Source organism: Eumetopias jubatus, unplaced genomic scaffold (assembly GCF_037043125.1).
Source record: "Eumetopias jubatus isolate StellerSeaLion01/CBP00866 unplaced genomic scaffold, mEumJub1_p1.0 scaffold_8, whole genome shotgun sequence".
In the NCBI taxonomy this organism is placed as follows: domain Eukaryota; kingdom Metazoa; phylum Chordata; class Mammalia; order Carnivora; family Otariidae; genus Eumetopias; species Eumetopias jubatus.
The window spans coordinates 42,737,725-42,764,387 of record NW_028274814.1 but is presented as its reverse complement, the minus strand read 5'-3'; the positions used below and the strand labels follow the sequence as shown (position 1 = coordinate 42,764,387).

The window sequence follows — 26,663 nt, the reverse complement described above, 5'->3', positions numbered from 1 at the left end:
ATTCATGTGTGGATTCAGTAATTCCTTACCTAAAGTCATGGGTGTGATCGCTATCATATTTTAGTGTAGATTTATCTAAGCTATGACAGCTTCCTCTTGCTTTCTGGTTTATTTTACTTCAACCGGTAGTGACCCAATGGAAGAAGCACAGAAACACCTGGATGTGGTAGATATTTGCTATTTTTGTTCATTTTGTTTGGGGTTGAGGGGGTTATTTTTTTTTCTACCTCACATCTATTTTATCCCTTCTTCTTGCACAAGTTTTCCTTCAGAGAAACCACCCCCAGACCCCATGCTCAGTCCACATACTTGGGGTAAAACTGACTCCAAATTTGGCTCCAAGAGTGTGCATGTGATCCAGATATGTCCAATCAGAGCATGTCATTCCCCTGGCCTAATAATTTGCCCAGATAAGAGAATGAAATAGAATTCTGACCAATGAAAACCAGATTATGGGATTTTGTCAGGTCAAGAGAAATACTCTTTTTATTGGACTAGAACCCAGAATATGTGCCTGGAGTTACTAGCCATCTACCTGCCATCTGAAACAAACATGGACAGCAAAATTACATCAAGAGAATTGAAAACAATTTACCTCCTGGATTATATGGTACCTAAAGCTCAGTTTTATTATTTTTTAAGCCAAATTCTTTAGACGAATTTTATCATTTTCAAGTAACATAGTATGGACCTTAGACTTATTGTGCATTTTCCAGGAAAAGGTCTGATTAATTTGATTGATATGAGAAATGAAATTAATTGAATCTACCGGCACAGTTTACAGGTCTGAGTAGTATTTCACTGGTGTCAAAACCCCAAAGAGAAGGATTGCCAGGCATCCTGTATATACAGAATATGTCCCATATTTAATGATTTTTCTCCTACTTCCTGTATTGACTTTCTCAGGACATCCTAAACATCCTGTATTTAGCATTTTTCAATAAATTAAAAAAATTCAGCAGTTGGGGTTTTTATCAAATTTATCTGGACATGGGCATTTTTATTTGCTAAATTTGGTGGCCCTACTGAAGAGTCATTCACCCTCTACACCCTTGCCATGTTTCACCTCCTCTACCATAAGTCTGCCAGTTGACGCCCAATTTTAGCTAAAGTTATATGAGTTAATGAATTTTTCTTTTTATTTTAAGATTTTATTTATTTGCCAGACAGAGAGAGAGAACACAAGCAAGCAAGGGGAGTGGCAGGCAGAGAGAGAAGCAGACTCCCCGCTGAATAAGGAGCCTGAGGCAGGACTTGATCCCAGGACCCTGGGATCACGACCTGAGCCAAAGGCAGGCACTTAACCAACTGAGCCACCCAGGCACCCTGAAATTTTTTTTTTCATTAAGATGGTTTGAGCCAGAATTTTAGTCTTTTGTAACCAAAAGAAAACTAACTGAACCCAATTAATTACAGAACCACCAACACCTAAGCTCTACAGCCTAATTATAGTAATAGCTATATTTTACATTAATCACTGAGCATGTTCAGGACATTTTATTTTTTTATTTTTTATTTATTTATTTTTATTATTATGTTCAATTAGCCAACATACAGTACATCATTAGTTTTTGATGTAGTGTTTTGTGTGGTGATGGACACCGTTTATTAAACATACAAGAAAAATTTTCCCCCCAATTTTTTTTATTTAATGTTAGGCCAAACCAGTGAAAGTCTTTGACTAAGATGGATCAAGCATTTCTATTTTGATTCTTCAGCTCTAAAACAGGTTAAATGTGGCAAAGACAGCGTCAAATAGTATTCCCTTAGTTTAAACAACACAACAAAACCTATGGGATGCTATAAGATACTTAGAAGGAAATTTCTAGTGGCAAATGTATATATTAAGAAAAAAGGAACATCTCAAACAAATACTGTAACTTTATACTACAGGGGATGAGAAAAAGAACAAACTAAGTCTAAAGGTAGTAGAAGGGACATAACAATGATCAGAGGGCAAGTAAATGAAATTGACATTGTAAGTACATTATCTCATGAATAAGCCCACCCATCATTTGAGATAGATATTATTTTCTGTATTTCACAGATGAGGGAACTGAGTCTCCACGAGGTGAAATAATGTACCCCAAATCACAAAGTGAGGTGCATGGAGCCAATATACCAAGACACCAAGTCTGTTCTTCCACTGCACCTACCAGTCCAGACTTGGAATTCTCAACTTCGGTTTCACGCCACAGAGAGAATTCTTCCATTGGTTCACTGAAGTAAAGCCGGTACTAGTACCGGCTGAAGTAAAATAAACCAGAAAGCCTAACTACCCACAAATAGCTCTGATTTGAAGCCAAGCATATAAAGAGTGCCCAAAGAGAGCCTCAGTTTAAAGTGGGTACAGGAAGCCCCCTCCTTACTACTGTTTTCTCTAATTTCCAAGCAAGGATTATGATCTGAAAGCAAGTTTTTGGCTCACTTGAGTTGTGTCAAGTTAATCGAGGTCAGTCCCTTTGTTGAAATTAACCAAATAACTGCAAAATTTTCCACTGTTTATGGACACTGCCTAAAACTATATAAGCTAGACATGAACTACGTAAAGGCAGGCCTGAGAGAGAGGAATCACAGGATTGCCAATAAATCATTTCAGTTTCCTGCAAATACATAAAAATAAATAAAAATAAAATGACTCCTGCATGTTTACCTGTGACGTGACATTCTATGTGCAATTCATCTTGTTTTTGTGACTTTCACAGTAACTCTGAAACTGAGGTACAGCAGAGAGGTGATGTGCTCTGTTCAAAGTCAAGCAGCAGGTCAACAGCAAACAGATAAGACCCCAAACAAACAAATGAACAAAAACAGCAAGTATCTACTATATCCAGGTGTTCTCTGAAAAAGATGTCATAGCTTAGATAAATCTACAGTAAAATATGATGAGGAATATGTCTATGATTTCAAGTAAGGAATTCCTGAATCCTTACATGGACTCCTTGCTTCGGACTTTCAGATTATAGAATTCACAATGCTTTTGACAAATAGGTTTAATTAGAAATAAACGGAAACTCTTTGTCTGCTAGCCTCCACCCCTCCAGGCTTCCATAGGAGCTTCTGCCCCTGGCTTTGCTGCCCAGGGAAACCAGTAGCATTGTGCCAATCACACAGTTAGGCTGTCAATGAGTATTGTAGGTGCTCTCCTTGGAGGGCAGAAAGCGAGAATAGCCGCAACGCTTCCTGGACCTCTGCTGGCTTTTCAAGTGCAGCCCAAATGAATGTGATAATGATGGTCCAAATGACTCTGAAAAGTGAGAAACGCCTATTTGTCAAACATCTCCCCTTGACTAGTTCCTGGCAGCCCTGAATATTTTATGGAGGAAGTTCCAGGAACAAAAGAGACGCTGTTCTTTACCACCCCCTCCCAGCAGGCTGCAGAGAGCTTCTCAGGTTCCTGGAGAGGGTCAAGGGGAGACCAGTGAGGCCAGAAGAGATGGAATTTGTGACATTCTGCCCCCTGAGGTCAGTGGGATGATGACAACCACTCCCATCCCACGTCTGTTCCTTGCCTTCCCAGCGTGTGTGCACATTTTCCACTAGTAAGAAACTCTCAGAGGAGTATTTTCTGAAGCCTGGCACAGCAAAACCTCAAATACAAAGGTTCTTTTTAAATCCACCTCTGAACTACAAAGCCCACACTCAGCCCGTCCATCCATGAGCTCCAGGCACATGCTCAGTAAGTGACTATAATGTCTTCTACCTGGATTCCTGTAGGAGCCTTCTATCCTTGGCACACCAAAGGCTGTGCCTTGAGAGAGGTTTGCCCCCCTACAGGCAGAGGATTTAAAAACGATAATAAAACCAACCAAAAGTCCCACTGCTTTTTTTTTTTTTCATTTGTAAAATCAGATTTTAGTTATGGCATCTCTGCATGGAACACTGCAGAAGTGTCCATGTATCCCGAACAGTTAAGTGTGCGATACTAGTAGCACCTGGAGAGCAAAGTTTATCACATTTTCTTCCATGCCACAAATACCCCACCAACTGCTTTTTATTTCACCTGTGTCAGGCTGTCGTGACTAGAGTGGACTCCAGTCTCCACCCCTAGTCTCTTTCCTGCTCCTGCCCCCACTTCAGCCAAAGGGATCCCTCCAAAATGGGATCTGAGCATGCCATGCCTCTGATTAAAACTCTTGCGTGCACCCCTTCATTGCCTTCAGAATGAATCCAACTTCTAGCACCTTCATGACTCTTCACAGTCTGAGTCCAACCTATTTTCCAGCCTCCCCTGTGCCCTTTTACCCCATGTGACCCCTACTCCCAATTCCTTGAACACATCGTCCCTTTCTCAGAGTCTGTGCCTCTATTCAAGCCATTCCTTCTATTAAGAATTTTCTCTTTGATCTTGAAAACCCCGACTCCTTCTGCAAGGCTGGCTGATGTGTCCACTTCCCTGGGACACCTTCCCCAGGAAGAATTCACTACCCTTCCTACCTTACCGGAAGTACCTGCTACATGACTCCACAGCAGCACTTCTATAGTTTTCCCCACATGGCTTCCAAAGAAGGCTACATTCCTTGTTACAAGAGTAGAGCCCAAAACATTTGTTGGGCTGCATTTTACTAGCTAACAGAGTTGCTGTGCCTTAAATCAGTCTTCATAAACAGCCCACTTTTCAGTTCCTGACTCCTTGGGTCACAGCAGGCTACTTGCCTCTCCACCCATGTGACCCTCAATCTATGAAACCAGCTGGGAAAGTGGGCTTATAGCCACCTTGGAGTCTTGCTCTCTTCCTCCCTCCTGCAGGTCACCCCCAAGAGAGCTGGCCCCAGATTCTGGTTCCAAGGTAGATAGGAATAAAGACCCCACACACATCATTTGTCTGCAGTCTCAGCTGTGTTTTAATTCAGCCTGCTACTCCAGAGCCCTGAGTTGCAGGTAACTGGGTGCTACTTTGGATACATAATAAAGTTGTACCTTGATTCCTGCACTTGTCTTTGTACTTCACTCCCTCCGTCAGAAAGCAGTGGTGATGAGAGAAGGACATCAGGGCAGGATCTGGGCCTTCATGGATGCCCTGAAAGTCTGCCCCCCAGTGTCTGCCACTCACCACACTGTACTATAGTCAGTTGCTTACATGTGTCTGCCATCTCTTATAATCTTCCTAAAAACATTAACGTGCTGCTCACCTTTGATTCCCCAGGGCCTGACACAGGCAGGCTTAATATAAATGTATATTAGAATGACAGCCTTGTTGGATAAAGTATTCTTGGCCGCATATTTTTCCCATTTAGCATGTTGAATATGTCATGCCAGTCCCTTCTGGCCTGCTAGGTCTCTGTGGACAGGTCTGCTGCCAGGCTTATGTGTCTATCCTTGTAAGTTTAGGACTTCTTGTCCCAAGCGGCTTTCAGGATTTTCTCTTTATCTTTGTAATTTTCAAGTTTCACTATAATATGTTGAGGTGTTGACCTATTTTTGTTGATTTTGAGGGGAATTCTCTGTGCCTTTTGGACTTAAATGCCTGTTGCCTTCCCCAGATTAGGGAAGTCCTCAGCTATAATTTGTTCAAATAAACCTTCTGCCCCCTTTCCCCCACTCTTCATCTTCTGGGACTCCTATAATATGGATATAATTTCACTTTGTGGAATTGCTGAGTTCCCTAAGTCTACCTTCATGATCTAATAGTCTTCTTTCCCTCTTCTTTTCAGCTTCCTTGTTTTTCCGTCATTTTATCTTCTATATCACTGATTTTCTCTTCTGATTTGTTCATCCTCATTCTTATGGCCTCAACTTGGGACTGCGTATCGATAATAGCATTTTTATTTCAGCCAGACTAGATTTTAGTTCTTTTATCTCTACAGCAAGGGATTCTCTAGTATCATCTATGCTTTTTTTCATGCCCAGCGAGCATCTTTATAATCATTGTTTTAAATTCTAGTTCAGACATCTTACTTATATCTGTATCGATTAAATGCCTGGGTGTGAGTACTGCCTCCTGTTCTTTGTTTTGGGGTGCGTTTCTCCATCTTGTCATTTTGTCCAGAAAATAAAAGAAGAAAGAAAAAGGAAAAATAACAATAACAACAACAACAATAACAAACAAAACAAAAACTAGATCCTGGGTGTGTTTTGGTCTGCTTGTTAAAAAAGAAACGAAATCCCAAAATAAGAAGGAAATAAAGAAAAACATATATGGTACAAGATACTGTGTAAGTTGCTTCCTCCACTCCCTACTGATTCCTGTCCCAGCCACCACCTCTAACCCCTGCTTCTTTGCTCTCAGAACCCCTATTTTGTTCAGGTTTCTAGAAGCCAAGCACCTCAAAGAAGTTGGGGCCCTCTCAGCACTATGTCGAACAGTAATCCTACCCACCTCTAATGAAATTGGTTAGGACGGGCTTGTGTCCTAAGTGTGGCCTAAGAGAGGTTGGTGGGAGACACCTGGAGGTTTCCTCACTTTTAGAAAGGCTTGTCCTTTCCTGCCTTTGGACATTGTGGTGTGAGGGCTTGGTGCTTGGAAATGCTGCCATCTGTAAGAAAGACAGGAAAGACAAGGCAGACCCAAGGAATAAAATCCTCTGAGCCCTAACACAGCTATAGAAGGCTGATTGCAAAAATGGTTCAAGCTCTCCATGCTCCCTTTGCAAAATGACTCTGAAGCCCCTTCCACCAAAAAGCAAAGTCTATTTCCTCATTACTTGAGTCTGGACTGGCCTAGTGAATTGTTTTAGCCAATAGTATACAGCAGAAGTAACTGCACCTATTCTAACTCTTAGTCTCAAGTGGCTTTGACACTTCTGCTTGCTCTTGGGCCCCCACATCCACCATAAGAAAGAGCCTAGGCCACCTTCCAGAGGGATGAGGAAGCCACTGGCAGGAGCTTAGGCTTCCTGGCCAATAGCCGCCAATCCCCAGAAGGAGTACCATCTGATCAACACAGAGCTGACCACAGAGGCATAAGGAAGCATCAGTCAGGCAAGACCAAAAGGGCTGCCAGGCTAAGCCCAGCCCAAATTGCTGATCTGCTGAATTGGGAGCCAAGAAATACCGGTTGTTTCAAAACCCCTAAGTTTTGAAGTGGTTAGTTACATAGCAATAGCTAAATGACTTAACAATCCTAGAAGTGTCCCTCTTCAAGACTCCAAGTTATAAGAGATAATAAATGATCTTTTGGCACTTTGTTCTTTGTTTTTAAATACTGTGGTTACGTGCAGCCAATAGTTCCCTGATACAGTGCTGCTGAGGAATGAAAAGAGGAGAGCGAGCTCCTGCCTTCAAGGAAATGACAGTCCAACTGCACTTAAGACACACACACACACACACACACACACACACACACATATTTAGAGAGAGAGAAAGAGAGTATGTTTGGGGGGAGAGGCAGAGAGAGAGAGAATCTTAAGCAGGTTCCATGCCCAGCATGGAACCCAATGTGGGACTTGATCTTACAACCCTGAGATCATGACCTGAGTCAAAATCAGGTGTCAGCTGCTTAAACAACTGAGCCACCCAGGTGCTCCAAAAAATACATTATTTAACTAGGCTGTCAACCCTTTGAGGTGAAGGACTAGTGCTATATGTATCTGTAGAAAGGATTAGAATCTGAAAATGTGCATATCAACACAAGGTAACCTCCACTACGTACAAAATGAGCACGCCAGTCCATACGAAGGATTCATGAAGGAAGCTGGATATGAGCTACGTGTTGTCTGAAGGAGGTTTAGGATTGAGAGAGATGGGAACCCAAGGGGAAGTAGAGAACCGGGATCTTCTCTGGTCCTGGTGAGATGCACATTCCATGGGGATTGGTTCTGGGAAGAGGTGAGTGACTAGGAGTCAAGCTCAGATGTGGTCATTTAAGGTATAAAGGACACAGCGAGGAAAGAAGAGCTTTCTCATTGCAAGCCCAGCAAATGTTCCTTCTGTGAGGTCACAAGGCATAGCTGTCAGGAGGTACAAGCCAGTGTTCTCCCTAGCCACTCTCAGAAGAGTTTCAAAAGGCACATTGTCTCAGGGGTCGATAGGCCAATGCCCATGGCCTCAGAAATGACCAGACCTGAAGAGTCTCTTTCTACCAGTTGTGCACTCTTCACATGCTCTTACACAGTGAGCCACCTGCCAGCCTGGGGTAGAGGAGGGGGCCACAGAGCAGTCCTTTAATAAAGATCAGATCACAGGCTGAATGGGTTTCACAAACGTAAAGGAAAAAAAAAAAACAGTAACAGAGAGGAACCTGTTTCTTTCAAATCGCCAGGGTCTACCAACTCTCTCTCTACCTCTAAGTTGCCCCAAGCCTGACAGGAATGATCAGGGCCTAGCAGGTTGATACCCAGGCTCTGTGCAGGGCCACCCCCCTTGGAGTCTGGAGAAAAGGCAAAGGGAAGTCCCCTGTTCTCCCAACTACAAGGGTGGAGGTGCTAAATAATTCTGAAAATAAACCAACTACAGAATTTAGAGCACATGAAAAGAGGGAACTATTATGTATTTTGGCCAAGAAGCCTTCTTTCTTTTATTGAACAATGATTATGTGCTAAGCAAATCTTATCCACTTTAGAAAACTTTCACAATATTTCTCTGAAATAAGTGTAATGATTCCCATTTTACAGTTGAAGAATATCAGCCTCAAGAGAATGAGAAAGGGGGGCAGCTGGGCGGCTCAGTCAGTTAAGTGGCTGCTTTCAGCTGAGGTCATGATCACAGGCTCCTGGGATTGAGCACTGTGGTGGGTTTCCTGCCTCTCCCTCTCCCTCTGCCCCTTCTCCTGCTCATTCTCTCTCTCTCTCTCTCTCTCTCAAATAAATAACTAAACTCTCTCTCTCTCTCTCTCAAATAAATAACTAAAATCTAAAAAAAAAGTAATAATTTAAAAAAAGAGAATGAGGAATGTGCCCACAGTCTCAATGCTAGTGAGTGGGAAAGGCAGGATTCGAACCTAGGTCAGTCTGATGCTGAAGACTGTGGGCTCCCCATAAAGCTCCCCTGCAGGGCCTGCCTACTAGGATTTCTTCAAAATCTGACTGGAACCCAAGCTTTCATTGGAGATTAGTTGTAGAGGCATCACTTAGTGTAGAGAGTAAGCGAGTTAACCCTTTGGACTTTAAACCAGCTCCGTAATAAAGTAACCATAACAGCCATGTGGCCTTGGCCCAATCGTGGGATTTCTCAGGACCTCAATTTTTTTCATTTATAAAATGAGAACGTGAACCTGGATAGTAGATGAGACCCCCTCCAGTTCCTGTGACTGGGAGGCTTTCCATCTCTTCTATAGAGAAGCTACTAGCCCAGAATGATCTGTCCCAAGTGAGAGTTTCTGGGAAAGAGGCTCAGATTTGTTCAGATTCAACCCTCCTGCATCCACCAAAGTCAGGGGTCCAAGAGTACTGACCTAACTGTTGGAGGCTCAGCCTCGTGGGTGACAGGGCTGTTAAAGGGGCAGCTGTGAAGGACTCTTGGACCCTCTTACAACCGTTCTATCTGATAACATCCAACTGGAACAGTAAAGATTCACCAAACCAGTCACACTTGACCATGGGAAACTTCATCACTACTTCCCTTGCTTTGAGGAAGGAGAGCTTGTCCATCGCACCCCCTCTCCCCTCCTTCCAAATCCTCTGATGGGGCAGAAAAGCCACATAAGGTTGTTGTTATAAGAGGAGGGGGCCAGCCCCGCTAGCAGAGAATGTGCCTTTCCTGAAAGTCAGTCCTAGGGGATCAAATGTCATTGAGGACATTGACTGACCTTCGGCACCAACCCCCCAAATCAGCCAGCAACCCGCAGTGGACAGGCCCTAACCAAGGGAAAGACAAGACTGCTGCAGGAATCTGACCGGCGGCGTCTGCATCTCAGTCACAAGGCTGCTGAATAGGTAGGTGAAGGGAATCCTGCCCAGGGCATTTACACGCGGTTCTGCGGCCCCACGCCGCCGCGGAGGCAAAGCCCCGCCTCCTCCCCGCCCCCCACGCCCCGCATCCCGCGGAAGGAGGCTGTGGGTGCTGACACGGAGATCCTGCGTTCGCTGGGAGCCGCTCCAGGACACAGCCTGTGCGAGGGAAAAGGTTTGAACAGGGAGAGCAAGAGTAAAGGGCACCCAGAGTCGTTGGTTTGAGCCAATAGTTGGTTGCTGGATGGAGGGCGGTGGAGAGGCATGTGCAGTTACCCGGTTCTGTTCCTTTCTCCCTGCTCCACCTTGTCGAGCTCCAATCAGCCAGGTGTCCAGAGTGGGGACTCACCACGGCAAGGGCCTCCAGCCCTCACAGCAGCCTCACAGGAAGGACTCAGGTGGGCTTTAAGGCCGTTGGGGTGGGGTGGGGAGGTGGAATGCAAGGGTGGGTAGGTACAGGGGAGAGAAGCTTTGGGGGTGAATGTGAGAATTCAGGACGAGAGCTGCCAGCTGGGGAGAAGGGAATGTACCCCCCCACCCCCACCTCTGGCCCCCCCAGGCAGCTGCTGGTGAATGTGGCTTCCCAGCTCCTGCCATGCACTGAGCTCACTGCAGAGGACCAGCAGGGAAGGGCTAGATTGGAGGCTGAGGTCAGACTGCTGTGGGTGATGTGCACTGTCCAGGTCCCCGGGTTTCTGTCCCTCAGAACCATTATCTAACTGTACAGCAGGGTACAGCTTGGGAGGGGAGGAAGGCGTAACTGCACATTTCACAAGAATGCTCTCTGAGAAGGAAGAGCGGCTGCAATAGGAGGGATGTGGGTGAGAATGAACAGAAACAGCCTCCCCGGCATCCACACTAGGCGAGGCAGCTGATGGAAGCTAAGATGACTTGATCCTAGAAGATCTTAAGGGGAGGGGAGGCTGCCCCCTCCCAGAGGGCCTGGCAGGACTGGCCTGGGCGCTGCTGCTGACTGAGGGAGAAGCTGTGCAACCTTGGGCCACTCAGTCAATGTCTCTGGGCCAGGGTCAATCAAAAATGCCATCTCTCCTGACATTAGTGGATTGTTGTGATGTTCACTTGTGAAAGAGGTTTATAAAATGTGAAGCGCACTTAAATGTAAAAGTGTAAAATGATTCTCGCCAGAATTTCTTAGACTAGTAGCTCCCAACTCCAGCTGCATGTGAAAGTCTCTTGAGAAGCTTTTTTTTTTTAAATGCTGCACCTAGACCCCATCCTAGACCAATTATTCAAATTGGGGAGGGAGAGGGGACAAGACAGCAAAGGGGCAGGAAGTGGTATTTTTAAAAAAAGCTTCTCTGTGGTTCTAATGCCCTGTGAAGGTTGAGACCCACTGCCTAAGATTTCACAAATTTCCTGAAGGTAACTGCTTGGAGCACATGTCTTATAAAGACAGATTCCTGGCTTCTCCCAGATCTGCTAAGTCAGAATCCCAAGGAGGCCCAGCAATCTCTCTATTGAGCAAGCAGTAAAAGCAACGTGGACGTATCATTCCAGTGATGAGTCTGTCAATGATCTCTTTCCCTACAGGATGAATGATCATACCCAGCAATGCTCTCGACAGTGCAGGTGCAGCAGCTTGGGGAAGGGAGGTGCCCTTCAGATAATAGGTGCAGACATGTGCTTCTGGGATGGCGTTGTGCTAGACACAGCCACATTCAGTCCCATCCCTGCTGTGCCAAGGTGACAATCCAATTATAAAATGACAGGTTTCCCAGCCAAAGAGCCTGAGAACCGTAAGATAAAAAGGAAACCATGATGTTATCTATAACTAATAGCAGAGATTGCCCTTGTTTTATTATTTTGTCAATAGATTGTTCAGGCTTTCTCCTTTTACCCTCTTCTCTGCTGGCTCCATTCCATTCCAAAGATTCTATAAGCGCACACACACATATGCACCCACTCACATCCACTCACACACAGAGACCTACACCTCATCAGGCACACAAATGGGCAGATGAAGAGGATTCAAGGAGCCGGTGAACTCCTACCAGGAAGCCATGTTACTTGGGCACATGGCTAGTGTAGAATAGAACAGTGCTGGTAATGTTAAGAGGGAAGGAGGCCTAGGGATTGCTGGGTTTAGTTCTTTCCTTGGAGGGCCAGATGAGCAGAGCGGTTCAGAGCAAGGACTGTGAGCCAGACCCCCTGGGGTGAATCCTACCCGCTCCTGACCAGCTGTGCCACTTTGAGCAAGCTACTTCTGTGACAGGGAGATACCACAGGGCCGCCAGGGAGGTTAAATGAGTTAGGACATGTAAAGCTCTTAGAAACAGGGCCGGCGCATGGTATGCTGGGGAAGTGTTTGCTGCTATTATTGTGGTTTCTGCTGGGCTCTATTATAGGTGAGAAAGTTGGAGTCTAGAACATAAGCTGCTCCATTTGTTCATCCTTCTTGACTCTTGCAGGAATAAAGCCTAAGGAAATAATCATAAATGTGGACAGATATTCATACTAAAAATAATCACCGTAGCATCACTTAGAAGAACAGAAACCTGAATGTCCAACAGTAGGGGGTAGGTTAGCAAATAACGGTGTATCTAATGATGGTTATGTAATAATTGCATGAGACTATTAGAGATACATGAAGCTTTTTTTTTAAATGAAATACAATATGACCTCTATAGAGATATAGATACAGAGACAGAGCTAGTCCAGAAGAAAAACCCAAAACAGGCCAACAAAGAATGTCTCTGGCTGTGGGATTATGGGTCTTTTATTTTTTTCCTTGCATTTTTCTGAGTTGTACGATTTTCCATAGTGAGCGGAAAAGACAGAAAATAAAACATGTCAAGCAATTTGTTCAAGGTCAGACAGTGCATTAGGAGCCCACATAAGCTTGCTATCTCTGTCCAGGGTTCTGCTGCTTCATGGGCACACGAGCAATAGGGAGGGAAGCTAAATGGGATAAGGATGATGAACAGACACCAAAAAAGCACCAAGACCAGTATAGCCATGCAGGACTGGGATCCAGCACGGCCATGCAGGACTGGGATCCAGCACGGCCATGCAGGACTGGGAACCAGCACAGGGGGAACTCTGGTCTGGACGTGCAGCTCCAGCTCTCAATGCTGAGCTGGAAGGGCAGAGCTGGACACTTTCTATCCAACCAAGACTTTTGTATCCAGAGTCACTGCATAGCACAGTGGGGCCAGCATACAACCCAGCACCTGCCCTTGGGGCCACTACCACTTTCCCAGAAATGGAAAAAGTCAGCTTCTACTTGGTCTGAGGGTACCAAAGAATTGTACCACCTTTTCTTTCCTCTTTGCTACAGGCTCCCTTGCAAATGGGGAGCCAGAGACCCAGAGAATACTAGTTAGACCCCCTGCTGGTCTGCATTCCCCTGCTTCTCCTTAATATAGAAATGCCTTTCCATGCCCAACATTTTTCCAATCATAATGCCAAGGTACTTGACACAGCCAAAACCGAGAAATGTTTATTTTGCAACTGTGAAATAAAAAAGATCTGGAAGCACTTAATAACGAAGAGCTCATCTAAGAAAAATAGGAAGGAAGGAAGGAGGGAAGGAGGAAAAGCAAGAGAAAGGCAGAGGGAAGCGATTTATCCCCCTTGGTATTACATAAAAATTATTATATCTCTTTCAAAATTTTGCTATAACCTGCTCCATATATTTGTAAGTGGTAAGTTCTGATCTTTGTCTGTAAAATAAGAGACAGGCGTGGGTGAGCCCTGAAATCCAATGATTCTATATAAAGTTGAAATTTAGTAACTCCAGCTCCCTTTTTAAAAGATCATTCTGATGGCAAAAGCCAAGCAATAAAGTTTGCCAAGTTATCAAGGGAACCAGCTGTACATTCAATGAATAAGCGAAGCATCCCACAGAATTTTCAAGCAAAAATTCAAAAATTGTCTAGTCCAACCATCTCATGTTACAGATGGAGACACTGGGCCAGAGAATAATATCAGGAGCTATCATCTGCTGAGTGCTGGGCAGGTGACTTGCTCAGGGTCACACAGCAGGTCAGTGACAGACCCAGAATTAGGTGTGATGCCCACCATCTCCACAGTCTACTTCTTCACACTTTTAGTGGATTTAAAGATTTAAAGAAGAAAGAAAGAACTGGCTCTTAGGAACTCCTCACAGCCCAAGATGTCCAGAAAAGGAGCAACAGATACAAAGGCAACAGCAGGTCAAGAGCCACTACATCCTCTCTCCTTTTACCTCTAAACACAGAAAGGAAGCCATGGAAGAAAGAATCCAGTCTTGGGCCAGTTGGGGTGGAGGAGTAGGCAGTGAGCCTCAAGCCTTTCCTTGGGTGAGCAGAGTGAAAGCTAAGAGCCCTTGGTAACACAAAGAACACCTAGCCGAAAGAGCTGCCCAGCAGACTTAAGTCCCAGCACTGGAGGGACTGGGTCTGACTGGGAGGTACCAGCCTCTGAAGCACCGTGCGAGAATACCTTCAAAATGGAATTTAGGAGCACGGGAAAGGAGACTGAAGAGCCTGGTTACTTAGAGCTCACTGCTAGTATTTCTTTGAGGCTTGTTTAGATTGTGAATAAGATTTTTAAAATAGGGTATTTAGTAAAGGCATGCTCGAATATTTTCATCAAAAAGTCTAATTGGGTTAGATGTCTGACTCTTGATCTCCAACTCACGTCTTGATCTCGGGGTCGTGAGTTCAAGCCTCACATTGGGCCCCGTGCTGGGCATGGAGCCTACTTAAAAAAAAAAAAAAAAAAAAGGTCTAGTTTAGTTAGAAAAGTAAATAGAGATGCACATTGTAATCTTTGACTTTGTTAATGAGATGAGTAGAATTTGGACTGTTACAGGGCAACGCCATCAGGAGGCTTTCGGTGTGGAGAAGTGCATCTCAAGTGTGGACATTTGCAGCAAATAGGATAGAAACTCCAAATCCAGTTTTACAGTTATTTTTCTCAAAGACTTCTATTTCCGAAAGCTTGGGAGGTCAGTGAGGGAGCGGCTATCTTCTTTCACATTATTCAGAGCCTTATCAAAACACTGATTATGTATGGCTCTTCACAACTCAACAGGAGTGTGGAGAATTTTCAGAAGGTTGATAAGAGGCCATGAAATGGTCCCTTGGAGAAAACCTTTAAGGGCTGAGGTTCCATGGACTCAAATTCATCATAAGGAGCTTCAGATGTCTTTGAGCTTCTCAAAATTCATTCCCTGGGTTATAGTTTTTGTGGGATGTAACTAGAATTGACCCCAAAAAAGGGGAGAAGATACTATGGTAAAAATAATTTGAACAACACAGATTTAAGAAGTGAAATAGGTTTATTTGCTGCAGGACTTCTCAGGGCCTTTAATCTTATGTTCCCATGCATCCTGTATCTCCAAGTAGCAGAAATGTAGTGGCTGGGAACATTTCCATGGAAATGCCGTGTAGGACTAGGACCCTACAGATCACATTTGAGGAACTCTGGCATAAGGAGTTATTCTAGGTAATATGGTCAGTTGAATATCCATCTCAGTTGGTACAAAAGAGCAGGAAGGAAGTTTAAAGTACAGCAGCAAATGTGTAACTGAGGTAGGAGGAAAACATCCCTACAACACGAATAGCAGGGAGTCTGGGTGTTGGAATCTCTCTCCCTCTCATCCCCTGGTTATAGGGATGTTTCAGAACAGGCCTGGGATAATGAGGGACTTTTCCAAATCAAGGCAGAGTAATGGATTCTTTGTCTTTTGGAAGCCACTGCCTGCTCAATTTCTGTATGTCATGTTGTCTTATTCTCTATTTACTTAAACATCATTGAGTTCAGCTGACTTCCTTGCAAATGAAATATATTCCTGAAATGCTGTATGTAAAGAAATACACTCACTCTAAATCGAGTCCTATTTTCCACTGGCTGGTGTTATAATTCCAAAGAATGTCAACCCCAAATGCATCATGACAGGCGCATTTCTGAGCCTGTTCGGCACCCGAGGAGACCTTCTTCCTGTGTCCTTGTGCAGATTCCTTACAGCAACTTCTCCCAGCTCAAGGCAAGCCCAAAAGTCAGGCAAGTAAATGGCTGGCTGCCCACACTCAGTTATTTGATGTCCCAGTTAATTCCTAAGTGTGTTGGAAATTCTCACTGCTTCCCAGAATTTTGCATGGATAAGTCACTTCATTGCTTATGTTCTTTCTAAAAGGATTATCAGAACCACTAGGTATTCCTTTCTGCTGCCTGTTTTAGCAGGGAGGGAGTTTTCAGTCTAAGAGGGCATGAAGCCCCTTTCCATGAGTCACCTGTGTGAAAACCAAGTATTGGATAATTACATAACTGAACCATGGTCAGTGTTAGGTCAGGAAACCTAGATTTGCAAAGGGAGAGAAACTATCGCACATATATTTCCTAAAGGCCTTGATTTACATGAGCTTTGGGTGGTTCTAATTGTTTCTAAAGGTTGGGCAATTTTTAGAGGCCCTGCCTATGCCTCAATGTCCAAAAAGAAAGAGGTCATGGAAAAAATAGCCCATTTTTATTGAATGCTTACTGTGTGTCAGGACCTGCGATGCACCTAATTAGCATTATGTCTATCTATATCTATATTTAACCCCACTGGCCACCATGAGAGATGTTCTATCAATGGCCTGATTTTACAGAGGAGAGAACCACGGCTCAGAGAGGTTCCCAGTGTTCCCAAGGCCACACAGTTACACAGACAGGGTGGCAGCCCTGGGCACCGACTCCTGGGTTGGCTGACATCACCCTTTCCCACAGAGTTAATAGAGAGACACGAGGGATTTAGGACTTAGGACCGAGACCTCATCTCTCCCGTTCTGCCTCACCTGACACGGCGTGGGAGATACCATGCTGCACACGTGGAAATTCATCATCTGGATGGTCAGAATACAGCAAGAAAAAGAGAAAATTGTAATAGAGTTTGTTAGAGTTCCCACTTTTGAATATACATTTTGAAAAACATCCTCTAGTTCCTCCAGTGAATAAAAAGGCTCTTTCTCAAATCTGGTCTGTAATTCTGCAGTTTGGTCCGCAATTCCTTTTCCTTCCACTGGACAAAGGAATTACAATTGTATGAAGTATGCCACAAACTAATTTAAGTTCATTTTTCTACAGACCATATACTTTCCTTAAGTTTAGCTACATCCTCTGATTTCATTTAAATGTGAACGGGCCCCTGCCTGTTAAAATCACCTGTGATAGGAAAGTGATTCTGTTGCTTTTGTACACACACACACACACACACACACACACACACACACACACGTTAAAAACAACTTTTCAGAACTACATCTATGGGGAAAAGTGAGGCAGACAGTCATTAAGATGGAAGACCCATGATGGATTTCCTTTAACCGAACCTGATTTAATTTTTTCTGTGTTCCTAGAAAGGGCAAGTATGGGAGTCAGGGGGATGAGCAGGGTAAGGGTCATCGAATCCTTTTAAATGTGGGTTTTCAGAAGTGAAAACTGTCCCCAGTAAGAGATGACCAACGTGAAATCTGCTCCTCTCTTGGGACCCTAAGGATTTGGAGCTGCCTCTAGCCCAAATTACTGTTGAACTCTGGCCCCAGAATATTCTGATGAAATAACAGGTAAAGCAAGGAAAAGAGGAGAACCTTTCTTATCTCTCTCCCAACACAATAATGTTGGACACGGTTCCAACTCTACAGTCAGCTCACTTCTGGCCAATAAGCCCATAAACAGCAGAGCCCAACTGAGAGCTGAAACCGACAGAGAAGAATCTAGGAAGAGAGAGAAGAAAGGGTGTGGGGAGGACCAGGGGCTTCACAGTGTCGCACAGATGCAGAACCCCTGGATGGTGGCCAACCGCTCCCCAAGAGAGCTACAGGATCCCACTGGCGAGCCCCGACTCATAACGCTGAGTCCCAGCCAGCACGAACAGAGCGATGTCTCATTATCTGACATCACAGAAGTAGGCGGCTGGCCTCAAGTCAGAAATACCCAAACACCGAGGTTTGTCTTTTTTGCATTTTAATAATTTTAGATGGAAATCCTGAATTGCATCACACATTTCCTTGCCCACTTAATTGGACAGAGAACATAACTTAGCATGTTCTTGATTCCTACAAGGTCTCTTCTCTCCAAGCAGCCGCCCAGTTCTGTCTCAAGTTGTGACTGCCTCCTGCACGGGTTGCCAGGCCTCACTTCTGCTTTCACTCTGTTCCGAACAGTCACACCTTCCCCCATCCCATCCTTGAATGATCTCAGTGAAATCATTCAAGGAAGGTTCTGAGAGGGGCCACATGCACCAGTGTCCACGGGGTCACCAGGTGAAGTGGGCTGGGCGTAGTACCTTTGGTAGAAATTCACACATAGGACATGTTTTCCACCTAGAACCAAAACAATGCTGTGGGCACAACAAAAATGACAGACGGCCCCAGCCTCTGTGGACACTGGGCAAAAGAGAAGCCCCTGTGCTTTCGGAACGAAGCAGCTCACTCAGCTCCTGCCGACTGATGGCGGAAAGCCGAAATGCAGGATCAACAAGACCAGACCTTTCGTTTTTCAAAAGAAAACAAAAGTCAAGCTCTGCATGTGAAATCTCCCAATATTTCTTGTATCTTTTCCCAGTTTTATTGAGATAAAATTTTCATATCCAGTATTTCTTAACACGGCATCGTATTTGACCCACAAGTCACTGATTTAGGACCTATTATCAGGAATAACCTGCACAGTTTTGGGTTAGGTGCTCTGGGATTGTTATTTGGAATTCTGCAGGGATATTAAACCATCCGCCAGAAGATTGTAGGTACGGGGAAAAAAAAATAAGCAAATAAACAAACAAACAAACAAACACACCTCCAGAGGAGCAGAGGGTAATTACCAGGCCTGGAGTGTGGCTAGGTGTGGGTGGGTGAAATCTTGGGCTCTCCACGTGCAAATGTGTGTGCTGCTCCTGGGTAAATGTGACCCCCCTTCCCTGAAGCATCAAGCGCAGTCCTACAGGAGACACACTCTTTTCCCCATCATGCCAGACTTCTCTCTCTTCCCAGCAATGCCAAATTGCCTTAAAGCTGCTGGGGAGCGCCTGATTTATGGTTCAGCCACCATGGCTTCTGGAAACTTTGTTCTTCCTGACACTAGTCCTGTGATTTATAAAAGGAATCTGTAACCATCAGTGATTTCTCTTTCTCTCCCAGGACAACTAAGTACAGAGAAGAATCTAGAAGCTGATTTCTGTTTCCCAGGGTGTCAGAAATCGGCACTCCTGGGTAAGATTCTAACTTTCTGCATCCCTCCTATCCTTCTTAAAATACAGAAGTCTCAAATAACCTGCTTTCCTGACTTCCAATTTGTGACAGTTTCCTGCAACCCGGTCACTAAATTTAACAGAAAAACTATAGCCCTAAAAGGTTATAGAACGTCTTACTTGGTAAGATTAAAAGCACAGGGCTTGGCTGCCCAGGCCAGACAGAGCCTGAACATGAGCCTCTCTTTGCCCAGTGTGAAAATACCTTTGGTACTTACTAGAGTAACAATTTTTTAGTCGTTCCTTACAAATCCAAGAGCTGGTTATCTGATGAAGAATTTCTCTAGCTAGACCTGCTGCCTCTGTACCTTCAAAAGTCAGGGAAGAGAGAGATGAAATTACAAAGCACTTAACTGCACTTCCTATGGACAGCTCTGCTAATGAGTTTGGCTGGATAGGAAATGAATAAAATTGGTAAATTTAATCCTTAGGTTTCTGTTTTCCATAAAAAAAAATATACTGGTGGTGAAGTTAGAAAATGTGAGTCCTAGACCCAGCTTTGCCCTGAATTACCTGTGATCATGGGCTAATCTTTCCACTTGTCTGCATCAGCCTTCTTCATAAAGAGGAGCATTTAGGGCCCCTCCCAACCCCCCCTCCCCCTTCTGTCCCTGTGACCCTGGGTACTGTCCTTCCCAATGCTCTGGTGCTCCTGGGAGGGGTTTTCTATCTTGGCTGAAAAAATTATCACCAGTATATCCATTCTATTTTTACAGGGTACATTCAGATTACATTTCTATATATTAAATCACATCTTAGGTGCCATTATTTAAACAGATTCTGCTGTGAATCCTTCAGGCAAAGAGCCTTCTGGATAAAATAGCTAGCTACCATGAGGGTATTTTTTATATCATATTTCATTTAAATGTTTGTTTCAGAGAACAGAACTGAAGTTGACAGGGATCCTGCCTTTCTTTTCGAGTACAGGTGGTTCCAGCCTCACTCCACGGTGGCTGTTCAATGTCACTGAGGCTCCCTCGGCCCTGCTCTGCTGAGAGTTTACTTCCTGCTAACCTCTTTAACGTGCTGCTTGTTTGAGTCTCCCAACAACTGTGTGAGGCAAGTGGCATTAGCTCCCCTGTTTTGCAGATGACAAAACTGGAGAGGCTAAATGAGGTGCGGCTAATAACGTTGATTCAGATGCAAGCAAGCCAAGAAGTCAGAACGGGGGGCGGGGGGGGGGGTCCCGTTGCCCTGCTTGGGCCAGGTCTTCTGGGCAAGCTGGAGTGGCTGTGGGAATGAGCACAGGGTGAGAAGAACATTCGGGCCTGATCTGGGACCTCCAGTGAGAGCTACAGTGGAAGCAAATGGGCACCCACAGAAGTAGGAGAGGCTAGCTTCTTCCAACTCCAGGGCCTCCTGGCTCCTCCCCCTGAAAGGAGCAAAGGAAAGCAGGAACACACCCTGCGTATTACAGGGTGTCACCACCTGCAAAGTGGGGGGAGGGGTGCAGCGGGTCATGAAGATGGCCAGGGAACAGAGGGGGGATGCTGAGGATGAAGACCCGGAGAGGTGGGATTTTGAAGGCCACTGGAACGGTATAAGAAAACTGAGCTGGGGTCTGACTTATGTGTTCTATCCTTAGGGTTAACTGTGGGACTCTGCATTTGTCCCAAGGGGGAACTCTGGAGGAAGTATGTGAGGAAGGCTCTAGTGGAGCGCCATCCCCTGGGAATATTAAAATGTGGAGGGAGGAGAACAGTGATGGGTAGTAAGGAAGGGTCTATAGAAAGATGTACAGGTTTTCGCGGCTATCCAAAAGTTCCCTTTACACCACTTTTTTTTAAAGACATTTATTTTAGACGGGAGAGAGAGAACGCACATATGGGGGGACAGAGGGAAAGGGAGAGAGAAAATCTCAAGCAGACACCCCATTGAGCACAGGGCCCCACACAGGGCTCGATCTCACAACCCCGAGATCATGACCTGAGCTGAAATCAAGAGTCAGATGCTCAAGAGACTGAGCCACCCAGGCGCCCACCCCCCACTTTGCTTTTACTAAAGACCTGTGTTAGTACCTGATCTCAGTAACCCAAAGAAATCTGAAGAGGATTTCTGCTTTTACGAAATGGTAATTACTTCTTTGCTTTACTTCATCTGGCTTATGAAAGGTTTCACGGGAATGCTCTACTTTTGGATAGCTGGGGAAACCTGTATATATATGTGTATGTGTATGTGTGTGTGTATTTCTGTGTGTGTGTGTATATATATATATATATGCATATATATATAGCTAAGTGAGGTATCCAGCTATGTGAAATTATGGCTCTGTGAGATATGTAACTATATACAGAGAGGAATGGGGAGAAAGACAGGACGCCTGCTGGTTTTCCCTCAAAGAGACAAATCGGCATGTAAATAAAAGCCCATATACACATTTAGGAATCACAAATCCATTCCCTCTTCTTGTTTAGTATTAATCGGACCCTCACTAAGTTCTGTAAATTACGTCTCCCCTGAGGATGATGGGTCACACATTAGTTGTGTGCCCTTAAACATGCCCTCTGAGCCTCAACCGTCTTATCTGCCAGAGGAAAACAATGCCTAGCCCGCCAACCTCATTTGGTTGTTGTAGGATAATAGTAATAACAGCCAATCTTGGTATAGTGCTTATATATTGTTACATATTATACCACGTATCTATTATTACATATTACATAAACACTGCACATATATTAGTTCATGTAATCCTCAAAACAGCTCCGTGAGATTGGTACTATTATTATCCCCCCCTTTGCAGAAAGGGAAACTGAGGCACGGAGCAGTTTCAGAACTTGCTGCATGTCACCTAGCAGGTAAGTGGCAAGGTGGGATTTGAACCCAGGAAACTTAGCTACAGAGTCCTTTTTGTTATATGACAATATGTTCGAAAGCATTGAAGGCATTTTAAGTGTTTTTTTTAAATGAATGGTGCCGTTCTCATTCTTGCTAGGACGATTCCCATTGGGGAGGACCAAAGCAGAGGAAGGATTCACCGGGCAAGGACAGTGCCCTAGCCTTAGACCTATGGACCCTGGACCCCGCCAGCCAGGTGCTGAGCCTCCTGGAGGAGAGGGAAGGAATGGCCAGTCTTCCTGGCCCCTCCCAGCCGCACGACTGTCTTCCTGTGTTCTTTTTCAAAGCAAAATGTCCCTGCTGCCAAGAGCTGGTCTGTCTGTCTCCTGGAGACAGAGGTTGTCAAGCCCTGAGAGAACAGCGAGCAGGTCAAAAATAGCAGCACCAGCAGACTGCATGGCTCTGATTTCCTTTTGAAATGTTGGTTTTGCGCTCACCAAAGAGCAGGGGTCTGTCTGTGCTCCCTGCAGCCTGCCGTGGAGGCTGCTTCAGGATCCAAGATGTTTTCCAGGGGCAGGCAAAGAGTGTCTGCCGAGGCCCAAGGCAGACTCGGGGAAAAGCCTCTTCATAGTAACAACGATAAGGTCAGAGTTATGTTTAAAAAAAAAAATTGTTATAAACCCCCACCCGGGTTAGGCCCTAAGTAGTTTAAGTGATAGTCAAGATGAGACCAGTATTAATGATACTTACGGCCCCTTTTGCTCTGTTGTTCTGGGAATGAGGGAGTCAGCACCCTGTTTGTCCTTCAGAAGTGGTCGCAAATAGAATTTCATCCCCTCTTTAGGGTACCAAGGGAGTGAGAATGAAGAAGGGACAGGGAGACAGGGTGAACTCCTCTATCTAGGGGCTCAGAGCAAAGGGACATGACATGACAATCTCCAATCCCCCAGGGACCTCAAGCCCAGAACAGGAAGGTGTTTCATTGGGAGACACGGTAACATGAGAACTAAGAGCCCATCTGTCTTGTATTCCCAGTGGCCTGCATCTGGCAAGTTCCCTCTCCCACTGAAGCCCCAAGCTCTGGGCCTTATTCTGCCAGAAGCTAATCTGTGCCACCCGAGGCAGCCCGGTATAAAGCAGAACGGAGAGAGGAAATCCTACCGTTTAAAGAATGTCCTTCCCTAAGTGACCTTGACAAGCTAGAATCAGACCCCACCTCTCTCCCCAGGGCAAGAACACACAGTCAAAACCCATCAGAGCTGGCACGGCAGCCAGATTGTCCCAGAAGGACAGTTATTCTCTGGGAATCTATCTTGGCATTTGTGCAGAGACGCCGGATGACAGAAATACTGCCAAGAACAAGGGCTCAGCCAGTGGAGAGAAGGAATGATAAGCAGCAGGACTGGAAAGTGTTATGTGAGAAGTACCCAGGGGAGGGAAGGATGGGTCCCAGTAAGCAAAAGGCAAGTGAGAGCAGGAGAGCAATGTCTGATGAACAAACCTGGAGCCTGGTGAGCTGACTTCTGCTTGCCCAAAGCACCAAAGACTGGGGACCCCACAGTGGCTGTAAAGGGTTAATGGTTACTGCAGGGAGGAGGGTGGGAAGGAGGCCAGCAGAATAAAACCTTGACTCCTGTAGGATTTCTTAAGGAATTCTGACTTTACAGGTGCAGAGACTAGGTGGGGTTTTTCGGTTGGTTGGTGGGGATTTTGAAGCTTTTCTTCGTTTTTGTTTTGCCAGCAAAGTATGAACCCCTCAGGCAAGTTCACTGCCTTAGTCCTATGTAATGAATAATGTCCAGCATACTCACCCTAACCCAATACATGCTAATCATGCTCTGCACTTACCAAAAATGGCTCTGACCTTTCTTTTGCTTGAGCAAAGAGGAAAAATCCCACAATGATTTGATTGTCAAAATTAAAAAAAAGAAAAAAGAGGGCAGTTCTTGGCAATGTATTTGAGTAGCAAGGAGCAAGTGCATGAAAGCTCTAAAGTGTCCCCAAGTGGCAGAAGGAAAAAACTGTCATTCCATCCTGGATATTTAGACTGGTCCATCTTTAGAGATGCTAACCTTCTAGATTTATAAAACCAAACAAACAAGGTGTGAAACTCTCAGGTTATCAGCCCCATGCCACTTCTCCCTACCCCCACAATCCAATGACTTTTTTTGGTTAGTGTATAGAGTTAAACAACTATCACATGTTTTAGAAAATGTCCATTACCCTCCACCCCACCCCACCCCACCCCACCCCCACCCCATCCTAATACAGCCTACCACCTCCAGCAAGGAGAGGGCACAGCTCCCCTTAAGAACTGGGTAGAGAATTTTAATCCATCTTGTCAAGGAGTGTCCCCTGCACCTGGCACCCCTGGGATATATGCCCTTGCTTTGCCCTGCCTTCAGTGTGCAAGAGAGACAGCTGGATGCTATGAGGGCCTTCAAGTGAACTAAGGGCAGCTTGAGGGCCACTTCTGAGTTAAGGCTTTTTCCAGGCTAATTCCACTCCTAATTCCATTTCCTCCTAAGTTCTTGTTTTTGTGTTTAGCTTACTGTTCCTCCTGTTCTTTTGTTTTGTTTTGAACCTTTCTGTAAGTTTTTTAAGGTTGGGGGACTTAGGGGTTCTCTCTCTCTCTCTCTCTCTCCCTCTTTTCTTTTTCCTTCTCTCTTTTATTTTTGAAGATTCAGGAAATTTCTGCAGAGACATTTTTCTAAACCCAGTGCAAACTCATCTTGCTCCGTAAATTCAGAACTTGTGATCACAGGGGCAAGCTTGGCAGGAAAGGATAAGACACTGAACTGGCAGGGAATTGGCGGGGGGAGGGTGTCCTCCAGCTGGAGAACAGCCTTCTTAGCAAACACGTGAGAGCACCGCTATCCTAGAGTTCAAGGTGTGATCTCAACAGAAATGGTACAGCTGCTCCCTGCTACTAAAAAGGTGGAGAGAGGGAGAAAGAAAGAAATAAAGACACATAGAGAAGGAGGAAGAGATTAAAACAACAGCAGGGCAAAAGCCAGAAATGTGACAAGAAGGCAAAAAAAAAAAAAATGCCGTGAAAATGAGAACACCTAGGAGAAGGGGAGGGGAGTGCAGACAAAAGGAGGTGACTAGAAAGGGTGGGGGAGGCAGCAGTGAGGGAGCAGAAATGGAGGAAGGAGACTAAAGTACAGGGAGTCACAGAATATACACAAAAGAAGAGGAAGGTGGTCACTGAGGACCAGGACATCAAAGCCCCGGGTCTCCGGGATGATGTGCTCCCCTCCCCAAGTTATAATCTGGCCCGGAGCGCTGAGCCAGGAGCAAAATTCCCCAACAGCAGAACCTACCTCTGATGCAAAGGCGGCCAGTTCTCCACCCCTCTCCTTAGGGATGATCAGGCAGGAGGACTATCCCACATCTCAGCTGAGCCTGACAGATCCAGGAAGGCATTTGGGAGCTCCTGCCGGCGAGTCAGGTGTAACGGAGGCCTGACCCTTGCCTTTGCTGGCAGCTGGGAAATCGCCACCCCAGCCGTCTCAGGCAGCACAGAATGCATCTTCTCTCGATGCTCAGGGCACAAAATCCACACAAAGAGGCTCAGAGCCAGAGGGATCGCTTGGCAAAATCCTTCACAGAAAGTAGGTCAGGTCACAGCCTCTCCGTGTTTCTTCGATGTCTTGAGAAGAGCCACCTATGAGATTGCTAGGAACAGAGCTAAATAATTCCCCCGGAGGAAGAAGTGTCATTTCTCTCGGTCTCTCTGAGAGCAGGGAGGAGCTTCTCTCTGAGGAGATGGCAGTTCCATGATACTGTCATGGACTGTAACTGTCAGGACTCTCGGCAAGGCCCAGCCTGGCCGCCTCTTGAGGAGCATGTCCCCTCCAGGTCTCTCTTTGTCATTTTGAAAAAGATAATATTGACACTGGTTTAACTGGCAGTTGCTTAGCATTCAAATTTCTGAAGAATCAGGGGTGAGATGAGGCAGCTTCGATGACTGGATGGGGAAATCAGGAAGAAAGGTCCAGGGAGAAAGTTTGGGGGAACTGCTTCCCCCCGCCCCATTTTCCAAAGGTCACACATCCTACTGGTCATTACCAGCCCCTAAAGCACTATGTAGGAGGTGTTCCCATTTCAGAAGCTGGGAATATGTAGTCTCCTGTTCTCCCTTGCTGCCCAAATCAGAAGATGGAGAGAACAGTCTGGAAGGTTGCTATGGCAACCAGAGTCCCTGGAGAGCCCAGCTCTCCACAAACCCTTTACTTTCAGGCATGCTCTGACTTGAAAAGGAAATGTTTGATTAGGGATGGTGATGAGGATGATCACATACACACATATAGAGACACATGCAGACATGTTCCAACATTTACCCTCGCTGAAACCATCCCCATTACCCCTGTAGCGGGCCCTTCTCCTTTCCCCAGATAGCCAGAAGTAACTGAAGGCATTTGGAAAACCAGAACTTTATGGCCTTGGAGCAGATTTCTGAATCATGAACTCCTCTTATCTGTATTTCAGGTTTGGAGAAGCCAAGCTCCCCATCAAGGCTGCCTCTGGCCCTGGCAAGATCCCACTGGACCTGTCTAAAGAGCATCCTCCTTGCTGAAGTGTAAGAAGAGAGACTGAGGCCCAGTTCAAGAGGCTAAACAGGGACTTAAAGAGCCAATAGCCCAGGGTAGCCTACTCTTGGGCTTTGGATCTTGGGCAAAACCGGCAGAGAGGTTTTGCCTCTGGGAGATAGGAAAACAGGCTATAATGAACTAAAAACTCAAGTCCCTTACTAAGATTCACACATTTGCATAGCATCATCCCCAGCTTCCCAGATGAGTTCATCGACATTCCCCACGAGGTAGGGA

General features: G+C 45.3%; 1 protein-coding gene across 1 annotated transcript in view; it reads right to left on the bottom strand.

Annotated features, from left to right (window-relative positions):
* GALNT8 (polypeptide N-acetylgalactosaminyltransferase 8) overlaps positions 1-26,663 on the bottom strand; it is a 151,957-nt gene that overhangs the window by 15,003 nt on the left and 110,291 nt on the right. Inside the window, exon 10 of the mRNA XM_088025694.1 lies at positions 6,316-6,476. Coding sequence (XP_087881820.1) covers positions 6,316-6,476 — 161 coding nt within the window. The remainder of the gene's footprint in view (positions 1-6,315; positions 6,477-26,663) is intronic.